This window comes from Mytilus californianus, unplaced genomic scaffold (assembly GCF_021869535.1).
Source record: "Mytilus californianus isolate M0D057914Y unplaced genomic scaffold, xbMytCali1.0.p SCAF_4, whole genome shotgun sequence".
NCBI lineage: Eukaryota > Metazoa > Mollusca > Bivalvia > Mytilida > Mytilidae > Mytilus > Mytilus californianus.
The window spans coordinates 48,545,201-48,566,491 of record NW_026262690.1 but is presented as its reverse complement, the minus strand read 5'-3'; the positions used below and the strand labels follow the sequence as shown (position 1 = coordinate 48,566,491).

The 21,291-nt window shown below is 32.3% G+C and overlaps 1 protein-coding gene across 2 annotated transcripts; it reads left to right on the top strand.

Annotated features, from left to right (window-relative positions):
- The first annotated feature begins 7,286 nt into the window (after positions 1-7,286).
- LOC127738177 (protein TRC8 homolog) lies at positions 7,287-20,143 on the top strand. 2 transcript variants are annotated; one of them, XM_052249330.1, is made up of 4 exons: positions 9,577-9,752; positions 11,173-11,239; positions 17,346-17,469; positions 18,282-20,143. In XM_052249330.1, exon 4 carries the CDS (start codon positions 18,860-18,862, stop codon positions 19,796-19,798), a length of 939 nt encoding a protein of 312 aa, XP_052105290.1. In that variant the 5' UTR covers positions 9,577-9,752; positions 11,173-11,239; positions 17,346-17,469; positions 18,282-18,859; the 3' UTR covers positions 19,799-20,143. The 2 variants fall into 2 exon arrangements, with proteins under 2 accessions (XP_052105289.1, XP_052105290.1); XM_052249329.1 differs by lacking the exons at positions 9,577-9,752; positions 11,173-11,239 and adding an exon at positions 7,287-7,637.
- Positions 20,144-21,291: the final 1,148 nt, after the last annotated feature.

The window sequence follows — 21,291 nt, the reverse complement described above, 5'->3', positions numbered from 1 at the left end:
ATAATATTGTTCACTGTATATTGTTTTGTAATAAAAATAAATGTAGATTATTCTGCTCAGTAATAGGCGCAGTAATTGGCACAATACTTTGAAGTATATTGTATCTTGTATGTTAAATAACTCCTTTCCATCAGGCTACTATTCAAATTTTAGCGTTTTTTGCTGACAAATGAAGCCGTTGTTGTCAATGGAAATAAGAAATGCCAAATGCTTATAAAACTGCATAACAAATGCCATTGACTTATCATAAGTGGTTCCCATTAAACTAACCTAAACACAAACTTAAACTTGTAAAATATGCAGTTTAAAAGTCAATGAACCATGATAGGGCGGGGCCATATAATCTCTATGATTTGCAAATTCTTATACAACTGCATACCAACTACCATTGACTTAATATCATCTTAAAATGATCTAATCACAAACTTTAACATGTAAATTATGCAAAATAATCAAAGTCAATAGTCCATGACTGAGGGGAGGAGCCAAATAATCTCCATGGAAATGAGATGTGCCAATGCTATTAAAACGAAATACCAAATACCAGTGACATAACACTAGTGATTCCCCATAACTTAACCTAATCACAAATTAGTACCTGCAAACTAAGCAAAAGTTTCAAAATCAATAGACCACGACTGAGGGAGCGGACCAAATAATCTTCATGAAAATGAGATGTGCCATTGCGAATAGAACTGCACGCCTAAGTCTAGATTTTCGACTTCGTCGAAGCTAGACAAAAAACGCACGATCACATTTTGTTTTCGAGTCAACATATCATGCTTTTATTTATAGTTTAATCAAGCTTGTGTTACACAGAGTTTTTGTTTCTCGATGTTTGCAAGTAATTCATTCACATGTCTATTCTAAATAGTCACAACTGATGAGAAAACTTTTGTTATAATATTTCATTTGTATACGTTTTAAGACTAAACTCAAAATTTCTTTATAGTTTGTTTGTTTCGTACCGTTTGTTGCAAATTCTTATACTGTTCGTTGTGCGTTTTGACTATTCAAAGACGATCAATATGGTAGAAATATGTATGTAACTACTGAGTGACTTTTCAAAGCTTTTTGTCGCAAGTACTAAAACTTTTCAAGGAAAATGCGAAGGTTCGAAATCATACGTGCGTTTATCATTCAATAAGTACAGTCTGAGCTAAAATGGGAATTCTTTCATTTTCTTGATGACTTAACATGCATACAACGTGTACAATGCATTTTTATATACAAATATTGTGAACATAACTCGGCATATTTTTAATATCATGTATCGGCTTCTCATTGCATGTCAAATTATCACATAAAACCAAAATGAAAATTCATCGCACCTCAAAAATCGCACATCAGAAATGAACGCACTTACAGTGATTATGCATCGCACTAATTGTTAAAATGAATCGTTTTCAAAAATCGATATTCCAGATTCTGCTTTTTATTGGCAATCATACCACATCTCATTATTTTTATATTCAAATCAATTATTTTGTATCTTCAAAACGTAAACAAACACAGTTTTCCCATCATCCTTTATTCTACAATAGTAATACTCGCGTAAGACAGTGAAAATGATTTACATGTACCTGGTTTCACACTTTCTTTGCACTGTTTTTCCTTCCCTTTTTTCATTTTTGATACAAATTAGTAGAGCAATGTGTTTCGTTGTTGTTATTTATATTCAATTTATAGTAAAGCATACTGATTTTAGATATTAATATTAGGGATCCTGGTTTTATTGCATGGTTAATTAGTATAAAACTTGCCAAAGTCATGATTTGTTATAACTACATGTATATTTTTATATTTTTAAGAATGTAACATAAGTGGACTCCATTGGAAATAAGCCGTATAACTTTCATGGGCAATCCAGATTAGGCATCAATAATTGTTTTCAGCTTTTATGACTTTACTCTTCTTTTTTTTATACAACTTTTGTAATGTTTTATGTTGATATTTGATCTAAAAAAACTGTCTATCTATCTATGTCAGTGGTGTAACAGAAAGACATTATAAGAACAAAATATAAAAATCAGTTTGACTGGGCTTAACTCATCATAAAAGCACACTGGTGGGTTTTCCATGTGCCCGCCTCAGTATTAATTAAAAGAAAATATATATATTTCTGTACTGAAACATCATATCAAAATAATTCACTGGGGCAAGATTAGATTAGGGCTGGTACAACCTGATACTACATGTACCAAATATCAATCTCTTCACAAATTGTAACAAGAGGTATTCCCTGTATAGTGAAGATATACATATATATATCCCTTTTAACCTTACTGTGCAATTTAATTTTATTATTCTTGCAAAAATATATATGTTTCAAATACTTTTGTAAAGAAGTATCTTCCCTTAGGTATAAGGGAAACGGACCCTCTTTTTTCTGTGGGGAAAATGGGGAGTTTACATGTACATGTACAGTTTTTGCCAGACTCACTTTATGAAACCTTGGAATTGCATTTTCATTTCACTTTTCTTCCTATTCCCAATTAAGCCTTATACAAACAAAAATATTTTTGTTGAAAAGGTATAAGGGTTATTCTATATTTATAATACATTTTTTTGTTTTGCTTAATTTAAAAATCTTATGAACATGATGAATATTAACTTTTTTTAAGGTACAATGTATCTGCTACCAGTGCCATTTAAAGTTACCATTTAAAGTTACCAGAGCAGAAATTTAAGTTATGGAGAGAGTGATACACAAGGTAATTTACCAATAGAAAAATAACTTTTTTTAAAGATATTCCTATATCAGAGAATTTAGTTGTCAAAACAAATAGAGAAATGTTAGTAGATCTATTGTGCTACTTTTGTTCTCCTGTGTACACTTTTTTAAATGCCTTTTTCTACTGCACTGATCCTTTTGATTTTTATACACATAAATGTACAATTTAGATTACAACTGGGCTTAAAAGTTCAATTTCATTGATATGAAACTTTTAACTTTGACCAGTTTCATTTGTAAAGTTCTCTATATCATATATGGTGATTCAATGTGCATGTAACTTTCAATAGAGTCAATAAAAAACAACACTTCAAAGAGCCCACATTTTTTAAAAACTTGGATCAGATAAATATAGAACAATAAATTTACTATTTAGCAAACTTTATTTTTCTATATTTATCAAATCTATTTATAACTATCTACCTTCACTTTTCAATTTTTCCTCTCCCAGAGCAATACTCATTTTGATGCAAAAATATAATGTAGGAAGATTTGTACTTTAATTTTAAAAAACAAAATTTAACAGTTGTTTTAAGTTTTTGACATCACATGCTTGTTGAGTAAACAGGCGATTTTAAGTATAATTAAAGCCATGTTTTAAATAAAGTAGAGAATTGGGGGTTATTTTTTTTCGGTTTATTTGAATTGAATTTTATTGTACACACTTGTACATAACCCGCTTCCAAGTTACTCAATGTGTACTACAAGTACAACATTGGGTAGTTTATTTCTCCATAATAGAAAACACAATCTGATCATTCCTTAATCATCTTTTAAAATCAGTTGGCATTCTGGCCAAAATGAATTCTTGAAAATACAATTTTCACGAACATGATAAATGTAGTTGAAATAGAACTAAACTTTGTATGAATTAACTTGAGTTGGACTTAATTTTATCTTTTATGACATTTGATTTCTATGATTTTTCATGCTTACAATTTTTTTTACATGCTCATACATGTACCATTAATTGGCACTAATAGTATTAGTCTAATACATTTGTATTTAAATATTTTCATTTCTATTTTGCAGATTTTCCAGAAGAACTACATAAAAAACTTCATAACAGAGACATAGAGCTATCAGAATCACAAATAATGTCTTGGCGGCAGCATGTTATAAGATGTTTTAAACAAGACCGTGGACATACTACCCTTTTGGATGAATTTTTGATCATTATGGACTGGTCCATGAAGTTTTTGCCCTAATACTTCAAGGAAAAGCAATCAAAGCGGTTTGGATAGAAGGGACTGAATTGGCTTGTGTGTGTCTGGATCTTCAAGGATAATGACTTGATTGAATTTTAAAATAAAATTATTTTTCATCAAATCATAAAGAAAATAATGCTTTTAACTGGTTTTTGTCTTGCCTGTGAAAAAAAGTCGCACTATGCAAGACTTAGGGATTACTATCTGGCTGCAGCAGTGTGAACTATTTGTATAAAGCTTTATATTTCAGAAGGGAGAAGACCTGGATGCTTCACACCTTGTATGCAGATACCTTATGCTTAGAAGTTTCCATCTGTCATGTGTCCCTTTTTTGACCTCATTTTCATGGTTCAGCAAAATCATAAAATATATATATACCAGGTGGTTAGTGTTGAAAAACTTTTAAAAAATTTCAGTTTATTGTCTTGTGAATTGCTCACTTATTATGAATAATAAGATTTTTTATTCCACACCTAAGGGCATTATGTTTTTCGGTCTGTACGTTAGTTCGTTAGTCTGTCTGTCCGTCCGTCCGTAGCCAACTTCAGGTTAAAGTTATTGGTCAAGGTAGTTTTTGATGAAGTTGAAGTCCAATCAACTTGAAACTTACTAGTACACATGTTCCCTATGATATGATCTTTCTAATTTTAATGCCAAATTAGAGTTTTGACCTCTAATTTCACAGTCCACTGAACATAGAAAATGATAGTGCGAGTGGGGCATCTGTGTACTTTGGACAAATTCTTCTTGTATATATGGGTTCCTTGTAATGCCTATATGTCTGTCAGAGAGGGATCACATGACCTTGACCTCATTTCATGGATCAGTAATCAAGGTTTAAGTTAGGAGATTAGGTCCTTTTCTCAGATACTATAAGCAGTAGGTCAACTGTATGTGTTGTATGGTATGATTGTAAAGGGTACGTGTCAGTCTTGTAGGTTTGATCTGATCTTGACCTCATTTTCATGATTCATTGGTCAATGTTAAGTTTTGTGTTTTGGTCTGTTTTTCAATTACCATAAGCAATTACCAAAAGCAAAAAAAAAATAACTATTTTCATGTACTGAATAATTGTAAGGTATACATGTCTGTCTGACAGGATTTATCTGACCTTGACCTCATTGTTATGGATCTTTAAAAAAATGTTAAGTTGATGAGATACATGTAGTTAAACATTTTCAGTCCATGACAATAACATTGAACATTTAGCATTTCACCATTGAGTCAGTTAGGTTTTCTGCTCCTATAGAGTAACCCATTTGTTCTCCTTTTAAGAAACAGTAGTGAGCTTTATCTTGACACAATAATTACTAAATTGATAGGGTTCATACCCTCCCCCTTTCCAAAAATCAAATTGAATTCCCCTAAAATTTTAAAGAATAAGTACATATTTCAATACTTTGAAGGGTATCATCTCTGCACTACAAACTTATCCAAAAAGCTTTCATTTATTTATTATAGATCTGATACTGTCAGAGTTAACATCTAGAAAGGGGGATGACAAACATATTCAAAGGGTTATTTGAAAGTATAGAGTCAATATTGAATATTTATGCTCCTAACAATGATTTTGTTCAGAAAATGATAGCTCAAAAAATATTGTTTAGGTGATTTGGAATGAAAATTTTGAAATCTAGGCATTTGTCTCCATGGCAACCAAATTTACTTTTCAACTTAATTTCTGTATTTTGAATAATTTGATGATTCTTGGTGGAAAAAAATACAGAAATAAAATGCGTGATTAAATATTTTATCATTATAAAGCATACATTTACTAAAAATGTGTATTTCTCAAAATCGGTGTGTTCTGTTTCCATGGAAACTGGTAGTTTGATTTGAGGATAAAGATAAATAAGTAACTGTTTTCTTTACCTTGTTATAATGTTTAGATATAATAAAAGTTAAAAAGACATAATCAAATGAATTGTGCTATGAATACATGAACAAAATTTAGCTTACTGTAAAAAAATAATATCAGCAAAAAAAAAGAAAAGAAAAAAAACCTTTTTTTTCTCAAAAATCTAAAGGAGGCTACAAACGATTATTTTTGATATGTTATAGACAAAGGTCCAATGAACAAATACAAACAAACAGGTTATTCAAAGGACCCTGTTCTTGGAAGAAAATAGAATTGGAAAAACGTTATTTTCACTCCTTTTAAGAAAATGAAAAACTGCAACATTTGGTTGCCATAGAAACAAGAGTTGCCATAGTTGCAACTACTGTTTATCAAATTTAAGTTTTAGAACAAATGTGGAACTATGATAATATGTATTTGTTTTATCGAAAATGATTAGCAGTTTATAAAAAAATCTGTGATGAAAAACGGAGATTTTTGAGGTTTTAGGGCTGAATTTAAAGTTTGTTATAGTGCCATTGTAACCATAGCAACCAAATGTACAACACTTGTGTTTCTGTTATTTTTTTGAGTTTTCTATCAAAATAGAACATATGAAACCCCCAAAAGCTAATTTGACAACTATCACTGTATCACACTCTGCATGATTCTTTGGTGGAGCCATACTTAAACAATATCAAAGCGATGCAAAAAAAGAGAAAAAGTTTTAAATTAAATATAACCTAAATCGTTAGCTAATACGCTTACCAAAACTCATTACTGGATCCGCTATTGGTAAGAACAGTAATAAACAATATTCCGATAAAATGAAGAAAAATGCAGGATTTTAAATTTAATTTTTGGATATACATGTTTAACCCCGCCGCTTTTTTTTGCGCCAGTCCTAAGTTAGGAACCTCTGGCCTATGTTAGTTTTGTATGTTGTTTTTTTTAATTTTGGTTCATTTATATCTTTCGGAGTTAAGTATTCGATAAACTAGTACGTGTATAAAGTAACATTATTTTTTAGGGACAAGCTGAAGCCCGTCTCCGGGTGCAGGATTTTCTCGCTGTGTTAAAGACCCATTGGTGGCCTTGGGCTGTTTTCTGCTCTTTGGTCGGCTTGTTGTCTCTTTGACACATTCCCCGTTTCCATTCTCAATTTTATATAAAAGGCATTTTATATGAACATCTAGTTTGAGTTAATTACTTCACACAATGAAGTAGTATTTCACGTAAAGAGCTGATCGACTACAATATTTAGTTGTAACTCAAATCTTGAATTTATTTATTTGAACTGTTAATAAACAAAAGGTAATTCCTCACTAAATTATTACATGATTTACATTCATACTCACAATAAGGAAACTTATACAATTCCTACCATTGTCATGTATAAATCAAAATTTATTATAATTTCCAAAATTATAAGCAAGTCATGACATTACTAAAACTAATCCATAAATGAAATGAAATGCCTAAAAAGGAAATAATGCATTAATTATAAACTTGCACTGACAATAAAGTGAATTCTTGAATACAAAAAATCAAGAGATCATTAGAGCCTTGAGCACTTTACAATATTCTAAGTTTGTAAAGGAATGATTATCCCTTTCTTCATGATAAATACTCGCTTACGCTCGTACTTATTCATGTAGAAAGGGATTATCATTCTCTTACATATACACACTATTTAGTTTTAAACGTAGGCATATTTGTAAAGTCCTTTGTTCGTTTAAAAAATTGTCACGTATGAATGATTCTAATTCAGTAGTAAAGGTTAATTATAGACCAGAGGAAATTCCACTTCAAATCTTAAAATTCAGACCTTATTTTGTTAGAAATGGCTACATTGAGGGTAAGACCGTGATATATGTAACAGGAGGCAGTCATAGTAATTTGTTTGTTTGTTTAAGTTGATGAGTGAACTAGATTTTTATGTTTGATATCAGCTTTCAGTTTATATCAGTATTTAGTTTTATATTTTGACTAAGTTTATGTTTATTGGTTCTAGGAACAAAGTGACGACACATAAGCAATGCTCATACTCTATGTACTAGACAAACACAACAATCCAATAAGATAAACCAAATTCAAACCAGGAAAAACCATGAATTACACACCTTCTAAATATGACAAGACCATGTACAATAATAATTACTTCCGGGTTCTTCCACTAGGACATGAGTCTGCTACTGAAATCAGTGAGACGATAAAGTTTTCATATTTAATCAATACCAAAACATATATATACCGATTATCAGCTTGTCTGCATATTGCTATGTGATACAATATAAATATGCAGACAACCAGGTAATCCATTTATGGTGTTGTATTTGCGTGTTATGCACAATAGAAACAAGTGTTTTCTTTGTTTCACCGGCAAACCGGAAGATGACTTGATAAGTTTGGGTTAAACATATCAACGTCGGTTCATTCATTATGACGTCGGTGATATGTCCGGGTCTGGTCAACGTATTTGACCACACAAAGCCATGACATGTAATTTTATTAATAGCTGAGCAGAGTAATACGTGTACAGACAGTGGGACGACCGATAACAAAGTATATTGACACAATACAGTCAAATGATATCATTCATCATTAAATCATTTCATAAAGTAAGTTACCTAAGAAATTATACTTTATAAAATTATAAAGTTTAATTCTATTTCATTCCTACCGGTAATCCTATATTTTACCCCATAGAGTTTTTATTCCCAGGTGTGGCAAAGCCAAAGGGTAAAAATTTAGCAAAATTTCAAAAATATCTCCCTTTCATATGGAGCAGTACACTGTTCAAAAACAGTATGGGTTTACATTTTAAGTAATGCACATACCTTAATAGTCTCTATGGGAAGACTGTGGCTCTCTTCATGAATAAGCAATGATAAATTTGAATGACCAACACGTATATATAGAGTGACAGAGCACCTAAATTTAGTAACAATTAAGGTCCCCAATATAATTGAAGTTTAGAGACCAAAACCAATTAAATTTACCTTTACTTAATTTGTTTACAAAAAGTAAAATGGCGTACTTCATAAAGAAGAAAAAAAACCCCAATGTAAAATTCCGAGAAACGATATTCGGAACCTCTCTAAACAGCAGCCATTTACATACAAGAAGAAGTTCATAATATTTGCATAAACATACAGCAAAATAAGGCTATAAAACAAGTAAAAAGCATTATAAAGTAACAAACAATGTCCGTCTAGATTAATTTCTGTAAATATGAAACTGGAAATTACCAGTGCAATTGAACTTCAATAAATTTAGATATATTTCGTTTGAAATTCCCGGCAAAAACGTTATCTGAAATATGTTTATTAAAATAAGCGTCTCCGCTACATTCCCACACCTAAATCACTATGATATGTTTATTGGTTTATACCAAATAAATTCTATAAATGAATGATTAAAAGTAGTACAAGTATAGATAAATTATAGTGATTTAGTAATTCCTTCACAACCAACACCAGTTCGCCATTACGCTCTATAAGTTCATAATCCGTGTCTCGGGGTATTTTTTCTCCTACCTCCACAAATCCAACAAACTCTTCTTATACGGTAACTACTTTTTCCTTAACTGCCGGTAATACAGGACCAGGAAATCTGTACTTGCAGTTAATAATGCTCCTTCTCGTCATCCCGTCGGCAGCCCTTCTTGCCGAAAGTGACGTATACTTGTGGAATTTTACTAGATGCTCCCTCATCTCCATTCTCGAATGTGTCAATTTTATACAGGTAGGGCATGGAAAAACCGAGGCTGTTGAGATGTGATTCTTCCTCCAATGTACTGATAAAAACGGCTAAACTTCCTGTCATCACACGTCGTCCCAGGACATATATAGTCATTATTAAAGATTGGCCGGACCCTGTCTTTATCTAAAACCAAAAGATCCTTATTATCAACAAATACTTGAATAGTTTCCATCTGTAAAACAACAGCAGCTTAAGTCATCAAGTTACAGTAAGTATAATACACATTTAAATTAAATATAGAAATAAAATGATAAAATGTTAACTTGTGTCTGTTTTCGAAAAAAAATCGCATGATTCTCGCAACTTTCAATTACATATATGTAAAGAAATAACTATTTAATCAGCTTATAGAATTGCCTCGACTTTTACTTTTAGTTATGTTCAGTCGTTCATTACAAAACAGACCTTTTATATGGGTCAAACGAACTTCAAATTCATATAAGCTTCAATAAAGTGACTCAGTAGGTGCATTAGTCAATTATATTTCTTCTTTGAAATAAATAATAATTAAGATAGGGTAAATGAAATATATACCAACAACTTAACAATTTTATTTTCTTCATTCAATCATAAAGGAAACCAAATTCATCATATAGTTTTAAATATACTGTCTATCATGATTAAAAAAATAACTAACGATTTACGTTATATTGCATGTGGGGAGTACCGTAATAGCTTCTTGATGGCTCGACCACACCATAATTGCCTGGGAGGTATTTTTAAAATTGGTAGTATCTATTGGACCTTCGTCTTGTTCTAGGTCATCAAACTAGGTTCTGGGGTTATAAAATTTTCTCCCTCTTCCTCTTCAGATTCTATTTCCCTATTTACAGACCAATTCAAGCTAGAGGAACTGTCCCTAGATAAGGTTTTAGGTGATACACATGATCTTTTATTTCCCGACTGGTTGGACTCTCTTTTATTACATATGTGCTTCAAAGAATTGATTAAGCACTTCATATGGCCCTATCCATCATAAATCTAATTTAATACCAGCTGTAGGAGGATACAATCTCAAAACAAAATCTCCTACTTCATAGTTTCAAGATTTTATGCCCCTATCGTTAGTATTATTCTGTCTAGTGGCAGCTTTTGACAAACTATCTTTTGCAAAGTTAAAGTTATCTCAAAACTATGTTTAAGCCAAGTACAACACTCTATAGGACATAAATGGACTTTGGATTTCCGCCAAAATATCTAAGTGGTAAGTCATTTCCCTTCAAAATATATTTTATAAGGAGTTACCCCTGTGCTATCATGCTCGATTACCCTATTCGCCATGAGAAGATAGGGTAAAGGATCTTCTTAATAATTCCTTTTTTTGTTGACAAAGGAGGATAACATGATTTGCAAAGTTTTGTTAAACCTCTCAACTAAACCATTATTTTTGGTCTATAGGCATTTGTTCGCGTTTTCTTAATACCCAAAAGTTGGCAAACAGTTTGAAATAGTCGAGATTCGAATTCTCTTCCCTTATCAGAATGTATTTGTTTTGGCATTCCAAACCTTTTTTTATTATGTTTCTGCAACAGTTAGTGCATTATGATTAGATACGGCATATGGTTCACACCATTTAGTAAAATGATCAGAAACAACAATAATGTCTTCATTTCCATTTTCTGTTATAGGACAAGGACCAACAATATCAATGCCTATCCGATCGAGAGGAAATCCAACTTGATATTGCTGAAGAGGGTAACGACTTAATCCAGAATCTCGCCTTGCTTAGGCACAAACAGAACACTCTTCATCCAAGAGCCTATGCTGAAGTTTATCTTCGCTAGACAAGGGTTACGATCCAGTCCCTCCTCTCCACCCTTGGCAGATTATAAGCCAACATTTGTGATTACAATGCTGCGCCATCTACCGGTAGATGTCAGTCAGGCCTATTCCGGCTACATCATTCCTGACCAATGACAGCACTTTGAACTCTCTTCCGTGTGGAGGTGTAATAATGGTTGTGGCTAGTGTGTACAAATTTCTTGAAGCAGGAACCATAAATATAAGTTGACATTTCAACATTTGCGCGAGAACTATACACAGGAACATCAATTAGTTGATTAAGAACTTTAAAATTTTCTCTAAATATCGTCCTACGTTTTTGGGGGTAAAGACTTGTTGCGCAATCAGCACGTGTCAATTGTTTATTTACATTTTCTACATTTTCATGTGGTCATCTTAATGGCGCTTGTTGATTAGATGCAGCCAGTTATAACTGCGACCAATGGAATTCATTATCTCGTGGATCCGAAATTCTATCTTAATCAGCCAGGTAGAGGGTAGAGGAATGGATCATAACCCTTGGCTAGCAAAGATGGCTGAAGATATACCATGCCAATATAATCTTCGTTTAATGAACTCTAACGGTCTATCTTAACCTAAATGACCAGAAATTGTATTGTCATAATGTAGTTCTTTTTAACTTTTTGGGGACAAACAAAATTAGTTTCACCAGATTTGTCATATTGTTTATATTAGATTCCATCTACTATTTCTAGTCATTCCCAGTCACTTTATAATTCCCAATCATTTCACGAGAGGAGGCAGACACTTGTTCGCAACTGGATTTTTCTTATCAGACCGAGTTTTGAATTGAATAATCTTAGCTGAATCTGAATCATTTTCTTGCCATGATTTGATTTCTTCATGAGTCCATATTCTTAACCAGTTTGAAAAATCTAGACTTTCATTTATATCATCATTCATTTATATAATCAGGGACATCAGAGTACTCAATATGGGATAGTTTTGTTTTGTTCTATATCGTCCTCCGTAAATGGGATTGTTTCATCAAAATCATGATAATTTTCAGCCGTTAAAGGGTTAATTTAACAGAACTTATTGTTTTGTTACACCCTGTATAATCATTACAATTTTACAAAGCCGATATGGTTTTTTAAATAAAGAATCAGCATTGTGTGTTGACTGCCTTTTCAAAATTTAAGGATTCTGGTATATCCATGTCATAGTAGATGCAATTTCAGAAAAATGAGGAATAAAACGTCTGTTATAACCTGCTAATCCCAGGAAACTACGAACCTCATTGATATATTTAGGGGTAGGACAATCATGTACAGCTTCAATGTTTGATTGATCACAAGCGATGCCTCAGCTGTAATTAATGATCCCAAAAATAAAATCTGATGTTGAAAAAAAGAACATTTCTTGGGGTTTAATTTCAAATGTGCTTGCCTGAATCTTTCGAAAATAAATTCTACATTTTCAAGTGCCTTTTCAAAAGAAGGTAAAAAAAGATTACTTCGTCTAGATACCGTAGATATCTTTTACATTGATAGCCTTTTGATACAATTTCCATAAGTGTTTCAAATCAGCTAGGTGCATTGCACAGGTTAAAAGGCATTACTTTGAATTGAAACAATCCACGATGGCAAGAAAAATCTGTTTTTGGTATTCCGTCAACTAAACATTGCCAATAACCGGGAAATAGGTCGATCTTACTAGACTATTTATTCCCTCCAAACGAATCTAAAGAGGTATCCATACGGAGCAAAAAGTAGGTATCCTTGTGAGTCAAAAGAAAGACCCCTTTAGTTTATACAGAACCTCCATGTCTGATCCTTTTTTCAGACAGAGTATAAATGGAGAACTCCAGGGAATATTATTGGGTTCTATTTTATCATCTTTTAGCATTTTGTCAACTTCTTGACTAATTATTTCTTTCTGCGTAAGAACAACTCCTCTGGAAGGAGTTTTATGGGCCTGGCATCATCAGTATCTATAGTGTGTATAACAAGGTCAGTGCGACCTAATTTTCCCTCGGGCCCCAAGAAAATATCTTGATATTTAGAAATAAGCCTTTTTATATCCTCTTTTTGTTCTTTAGTAGCTTTAGGGGACATTTTCTCAAGCAGACATTTTAAATGTTCAGGTAGCTCTTCAGTATCTGATTTGTCAAACTCTAATATCTGTTTTGTCAAACTTTAATATTCTAAAGACTCAGAAATTTTACTGATACATTGGATATTCCCTTCAACTTTTTACCCTTCAGTGTTATATCTATATCGGTACAATTAAGGGCAGAAATAACAACTTTATTATCTTAAGCATCTACTTAAGCATTGGATATTAAAATGCCTTGCTTTGCTAGATGTTCATTAGATTCTATTAACATATTATTTTCCCTCATATGGTTTGGAACTGTAGTTTCAAGAGCTGTTTCAGTATTAGCTGGTACTATTACTCTTTCTTTTAATCTAACTAATGCACAATTGATGCTTTGTGTTTTCCTTAATTTTATCACAGTTTCATCAGGCATAATAAGTAAGGCTTTTGAAATGTTTAATTTAGCTTCAGAACTCTTTAATAAGTCTATGACTTATATTCCTGACATGTTATCTAAATCTACAAGTCATGTTCACCTATTTTAAAAGGTGGTTTAACTTATCAAAAAACTTTTAAACTTTTCCCGCTACCTGCTTTGAAAGTAGTAGAGTTCGTTCTTTATTTCAAGTTTATCGTAGGATGATTTAGAATTACATGTAATAGCTGATTCTGTATGTACTAAAAACCCAAATTTCTGATTATTGAAAAGAACCTTTGCGAATAGACCACACTGCTTAATTTCATTTATCATAATAGTGGGGCTCTTTTAAGTATTTTAGGCTAGGATCCCGGTCCCGACTTCTTTTCCTTTGTGTTTAAATCATTACTGCTTTTATTGTCTCTATTTTTTCTGGTTTGTTCTGTTCTAGCCTTATTTGACCTACAATTATTTGTAAAATGATCCATTGTTTTACACTTATAACAGAAAGGAGTTTTACATTCTGTGCTATTATGGCCAAATCTTCCGCACCAGGGATTGATTAACTTAGTTCATAAATTCTTTTATTTTATTCTTGGAAACAAGAGGGACGAAAGATACCAGAGGGACAGTCAAACTCATAGATCGAAAACAAACTGACAACGCCATGGCCAAAAATAAAAAGACAAACAGACAAATAATAGTACAGATGACACAACATAGAAAACTAAAGACTAGGCAACACGAACCCCACCAAAAACTGGGAATTTTTATCTGATTTGGTAAATTTTAAATTTTGACAAATATTTATTTTCTTCCTTATCAATCCTATTTTCGTTTTTTTCAATGTCAATTCTTATTGGTATTCTTTATATTTCTTTATTTCACTTGTCACGCTAGTTGATCCTACAAAAGTCTCATTTTCATTTGCTGTTACCATAGAGGTAAATTCAGTAAAATAAAATATACGTCATTAAGGACCGTCCATTTTGGAGAGAGCTTTCTGGAGTCCTGTGCTCCACCAATTGATAGATTATGTTTGTAATACATATTTCTTGGTAAGATGGATCAAAACTAGGGTTAAAAAAATAAAAAATGAATTCTGAATGTACTTAATTTCTTTACTACAGGGTTTAAATTTGATGGGGGTCAGTGTAGGAACTTAGTGAGAACCTACAGTTTTTGTAAACAAGGCCATGTAAATGGCCCAAAAAATGCCGCATGACCCTATGTTTTGATTGTTGTAAAAGACTGAGATACATTTGTTCTTAAATGAATGATATATGTAAGCTTCTGATTTCTAAAGGTAAACCAGGTTTAAATTAAATTTCAGTAACAGGTTTGCATTGAAGTCAATAGGAGATTTTAACGGAATTTACCTCTATAGCACTTTTTAATGTTAGAGGATGTGAAAATTGTACTCGCTTTTGGAGCTCAAAATGTTCAAGGACTTTGATGAAATAATCAATGCCAAATCTTCAGTTTTATCAAGGTCTAAATACGTTGACCTTACAAACCTTCTTAATACATAGCTACAATCAGAAAGGCTTTCATTTTCCCGACGTACACGAGATTTGAATTCAACTCGATAAGCCGTAATTCTCTCTTTTGGTGAAAAAATTTCTACTTAGCATTTCTTTTAATAAAGAATAACTTCGTAATGTTTCATCTTTCGCATCACCTAGTAAGTGTTGCCCCGAAACTAATACACAATTGTGGAGCCATGTCAGTTTCATTCCATTGATTCCGGTGAACCGTTTGTTCGAAATGAACAATAAATTCTTGTCAATCTACATTTCCCCAGCAAACTTATCTGGCTCTTTTTCTCGATGCACAATCGAATAAGAATTGCGAAAAGAAACTTGCTTTAATAGAGTCGCACTTATGTTTGTTAATGCAAGAGGATTTGCAATATTAGGCCCTCTCTTAGGTAACTTTCAGTAATCAGGAGATCTGATTTCTTTTCTGCTACGAGGTTCTGAATTTGCTGCTGCTGTAATCAGATGTTACTACAGACACTCCGGGGAGCGACGATTTGCTATACAAGCATCTGTTGTCCATTAAATTATGGGTATAATCTCGTAAAGGACAAACTTAAATGCTGCTTTTATGTAATTGATCCTAAGAAAACTGTTATCATTCATGGTACATGATTCATATTTAGAAAAATGATCATAAGACTTTTGTAAAGATAACCACAAAAAAAATGAAATTTGACAAATTAGTACCTATAATTTTGCCAAGGTTCAACAAATACTTCTATCACGTTTACACTCACGAGCTGAAAATAAAGCGCAGTCAAACAAACAGTTAAAACATTTTTCGTACATTTTTCAAGAAATCAACAACGGAGTGTGGTTGATAACACAATTTACGACAGACGTGATAGCAGTAAACGACCAATTTCTTGACGTGTATCCTACATCAACTGCGATTTATGTAGTTTACATTTCGCAATTAATCCGCTATTTCTGAAGCATGTATCGTCACAAAGGCTATATCACAAGATGTACTTACAATTTAAAAATTGATCGTATCAGTTTAAGCGTCCAATGGCAGCCACCATTAGTTTTTGTTGCTCTTGTTCTAGTACCAATGTTGGGGTTTTGGGAGTCTCTTTTGTTGTTTTACATTTCTGCTTCACAAGCATTTGTTTTCTTAAAATTTAATTAGAAACATGGATGAACAGAGTTAGTAAAGGAAGCAAATAAAATAGATATACAATTATGGCCCGCTGAGGAGGTGAATATCAAAAATTGTCAATCTTAAAAGGTTATTTCCCTGAGGGCATAACTTTTAAGTTTTGACAATTTTGGATATTCAACGATTCTAAGGGGCCACAATTGTTTTATTATACCGAACTTACAGTGGAAGGGTCTTTTGAAACATTTAAAAAAATGTCCTTACGGTAGTAAAAGATTGTCAATACACTTACGTTAGAAAAATTATTTTGTGTCTAAGAATTTCTGGTATCTACAGCAAAGGTAGACTCTTTCTATAAAATATTGATGGCCCTGAAAAGGACCGTTTACGAGAGATATCCTCGGTACTAGATGCATTTCCAAGCCTTGTTTGATCGTGTTTCCTCGTTAATTGATGGGCTTCACTTCTTACCTGGCCGTTGTCATTTTGTTTATAGGCGTCAATGACGTCATTGTTTATGGGAGATAGCAAGGGGCTGAAAAGGGTAATTCACCGGTGAATAATAGGGTTATTCACCGCTAAGTGTCAATGTTTAGGGTTATTCGTCCTTCCTTTCATTAAATGAAAATTAACTGAATACTCCATGTCACGCGATAATGTATTAACCAATAGAATTTTTATAATATATGTAAGGTGTAATAATCATTGTTATTATCTCCCTTATTTTACTTGTCATTGTGAGATAATTCAGCACCAGAAAAACTAACGTTTTATAAGAGAGCACAAACCGGAAGGAACCACTAATTAATGTACAAAACTCTTGACACAATTGCTTCATAATGACTATGAATAATTAATGATACAATGCATTAGGAAAATTACATTTCTATTTTGTAGAATAAAAACTGGGAAAACATCCTTGTCTTAAGTATACGAGTGGTCTTCCTTAGTTTCTTGGATACAATATTCAGATTTAGCTACCAATACCTCGGATGGGCATCATATATTGTGCGTTGTTTAGGTAAGTGTTACAATTAAATGAAGACCCCCTTTATCAACATTCTTCTTCAGAAATTAATGAAAATAACAATATTTGTGAATTTATAGCAATATCTAAATAAAGGCAACAGTAGTATACCGCTGTTCGAAATTCATAAATCGATTAAGAAAAAAACAAATCCGGGTTACAAACTAAAACTGAGGGAAACACATCAAATATAAGAGGAGAACTACGACACAACAGAAACACAACATTAAAATGTAACACACACAGAAACGAACTATTATATAACAATGGCCATTTTCCTGACTTGGTACAGGACATTTTAAGAAAAAAATGGTGGGTTAAATTAGCATTTAATTTTCTGACACTATCTTGACTCAACTTTGAACTAAAACACCTCTCTTCCAGTTTACAATTTTAAACCGAGAAAATATGATTGAGTAATACGGTTTTGAAATAGAAATGTCTTTGAAAAACGGACAGCAATGAATACATTAACATGTTTTAAAGTTTGTCAGAGACAAATTTTAATTATACACTTATTGCTTATTTGTTCGTTTTTTTTTCGCAAATTCTCAAGTTCTACGTAAATTGATTTTTCGAAATGTATATCTGTTTTAAAGGGTCTCGCATTGTATCTGAAAAAAAAATGTTCGAATTCAATGGTTTATCAGGGGAGATCTGACCTTTGTAGATGCTGAGACAACCTTGGATTAAGATAATAATATTCATTTTATTGGACTACTAATATTCAAGACTTATTTATTTTCATTTCGATGCGGTTATTGAGAACCACTGCTAATAATTTGCTATTTTTGTTTAAATTTAAGGACTCTTGACCCTTTTGGTTGTTCCTGGATTACCATACAGCATTTTACTAACCGTCTTCAGGATTACGGCGGGAACCTCAAATATAATTTTAGCATGGCTTGTAACATCGTTGTTTATAAAGTGTGGAGAAACACCAGGATACCCTGTGCATATTTTGATCATTCTAAAACTTGTTCAAATAAGTTTAATCCTTTTTTATTATTGGTTTAATGAGGTTAACACATTATATCGGTTCGCAGTGTATTTTTACCTCTTTTTCATCGGAGGAACGGTGTTACAAATTTCTCCTGATTGGATTTTCAACGCCTTAACTATAGTCACAATTTTGTTTCTTGTTTTGTTATTCCTTCATGTGTTTGAGAACGGAATCTTATCTCCTGAAGAGCAAAGGCATATAAATCTATACTTCCAACGTTTGGAAGAATTAGAATTTGGTGACATAAACATATTCCATAGAAAGGAGTTTTATACTTATTTTATAGTTTTATGTACTGTATGCCTAGTTAACAACTGGCTCGTGGTTGACCTTGATCAAGACATCAACAAAACTAAATTGGTGTTTTATACCACACTCGGCATGAGTTGTTGTTCTGTAATCTCCGTTATAGCATTTTCTACAATTTCAATTGTTATTTGTAAACATCTGTTAAAGTTCTGCTATTTCATTGTAAGAGGGATAAATGAATCCACAGAAGAAGAGCTCGGGTTACATATATTGTACATCATAACCGTATATGTATCTACAACAGACATGATCTTCTTTGACATGAAGCCGTTAGACCGTGGTATCTTTTTGTCCAGCAGAATTGTATTTCTTGCAGCTTGTTTACTAGAAGCGTGTTCAATTATCGTAGAAATAGCGAGTGCGGAAGTGGCAGCAATACAAGCATCAGGATTCAACACCCTAAGAGTTATCGGCGTGCATATTGCATTTTGTATTGGCTCTGTGGCAATACTATATGGACTTTTAGTCCAGTATTCCATGAAAGATTTGGGCATTTTTCTTGCAACATCTTATTTCGTTTGTAATTTCATAAGAATATTTGCTTCGCTTTTTATATTTTGTCTCTATAAATTTGATGAAATTCGCCAGGAATTCTGGGAAAATTTTGATGATGTGATATTTTACGCACGCATGACTTTTTCAACGATTATAATTGTTATTTGTATGCCTACAGCTTGTGTTGGTGTTTGGACAGTATTTTATGGATTCTACACGTGGCTTGATTTATATCGACTACTAGCAATGTGTCTGGTCAATGTATTCATTGGTATTAAAGTTCTATTAAATACTATTCGACAGAGGAAATGGGTCATGGCGTATACTACTGAATTAGAAGATGCATCAAAATCTCAACTAAGCAGTAATGACTGCAGTATTTGTTTGCAAGAAATGATGAAAGGAAAAGTTACCCGCTGTGGTCATTTGTTTCACGAGATATGCCTACGAAAGTGGTTAAATACGAGAATGGTGTGTCCACTGTGTAACACGTCGATTCTAATACATGTACAATAAATTTTGCGTATACAAACTTACATTCATACTATATTGGAATTTTTTGTAAAACATCAGTTGTTTATCTATATTAACCTGCCAGAAGAAGCATCTTTTTGCGTATTTGAAGAAACCGGAATTTTTTACCTTTTTGAAGCAGTTGTTTATCCATCTGAAGACATTGTATTCCTTTTTTTTTTAAACATCAGTTGTTTATCAATTTGAAGCAGCAGATGTTTACTTATTTGAAAGGTTACGAAAGTAGTTTGCGCAAGTTGGTCTTTCAAGGTGTAAAACATGGTAAAAAAAACCATTCAAGTATTTGACGATATGCAAATCACATTTGAATAAATCTTTTTTAACATATGGCTACCAAATGGATTTAAAACAGTTGGTTTTCATTCATAAACTATGTTCTGCTTTCGTTTGAGTATCATCGGTATAAAACAAGTATCATTACATATCCATTCGACATGCATTTATATCAGACAGAAACAGACGGTATGGGCGCAGTTCGTAAAATGCTGAAATGAAGAGCTTAATGAAGAAATTATGAGCTTTTCACACCACTTTAATTGATTCAAGTTGATGATAACGTTTCTTATATTACAGGCTGCGCCTCTTTATATAGGGATACGGCACTCATCTTAATATGACGTAACACGACAGTGTAGTTGAAGTAAACAAAATTGGATATGCAGCAAAAAATAACACTTTTTTATTTCCTTAAAATATTTCCTTAAAAACTAGTTAAAACGTATCATTATCTAATGCGAAAGAATTAAGATGAGGTCCATAGATTTGACATAATCGAAACACTTTAAAATCATCTTTTGTTCAAAAACTTTGAAATCTTTAAAAGTACAAATTGTTTGCATGTTTATTGTCCTGTCATTTATTAACTGGAACAGACATTATCTGCCATCGTTATATTCACACAATGTCCCCCTGGCCTTTTTTTTTTATAGTAGAAATATTTCTGCCGATGTAAGAATTTTTATTAAATGTTAAGATATAATTTTACGAGATTATACTTTATCCACATACATTTTTGAAACGATCAATAATTGGAATGATAGTTTAGAGGGGCATTAACTGCCATTTCGACAAAAAATTAAAATGTGATTTTTTTTTGTTTCAAACAGTTATAAAAACGGAATATAATGAAATACTATTTCGATATTAGCCGTCAGTTTGCTTCAATTTTCTCAAAATAAGATCGAAAACGTCCTAAATGTATTATTGACTTGCAAGTGACTAATTCAACCTCAGTTAAACCCGTATTTATGTATCCCTAACTTGACCTTTAGCTGAAGATGGGTTACAAATGCCTAAGCGTGTTAAGTTATTAAAAAGAAAAGAATGTCAACGTTGAAATGTGAAACAATGGATTCACCATTAAAAAAAACATTTCTTTGACCGATTCGGACCACAATTAATCATTCATATCTAAGTAAATCATGATTTACATTTCATTTAATCTATGAAATGAAGCAAACAGACCTGGGGAAATC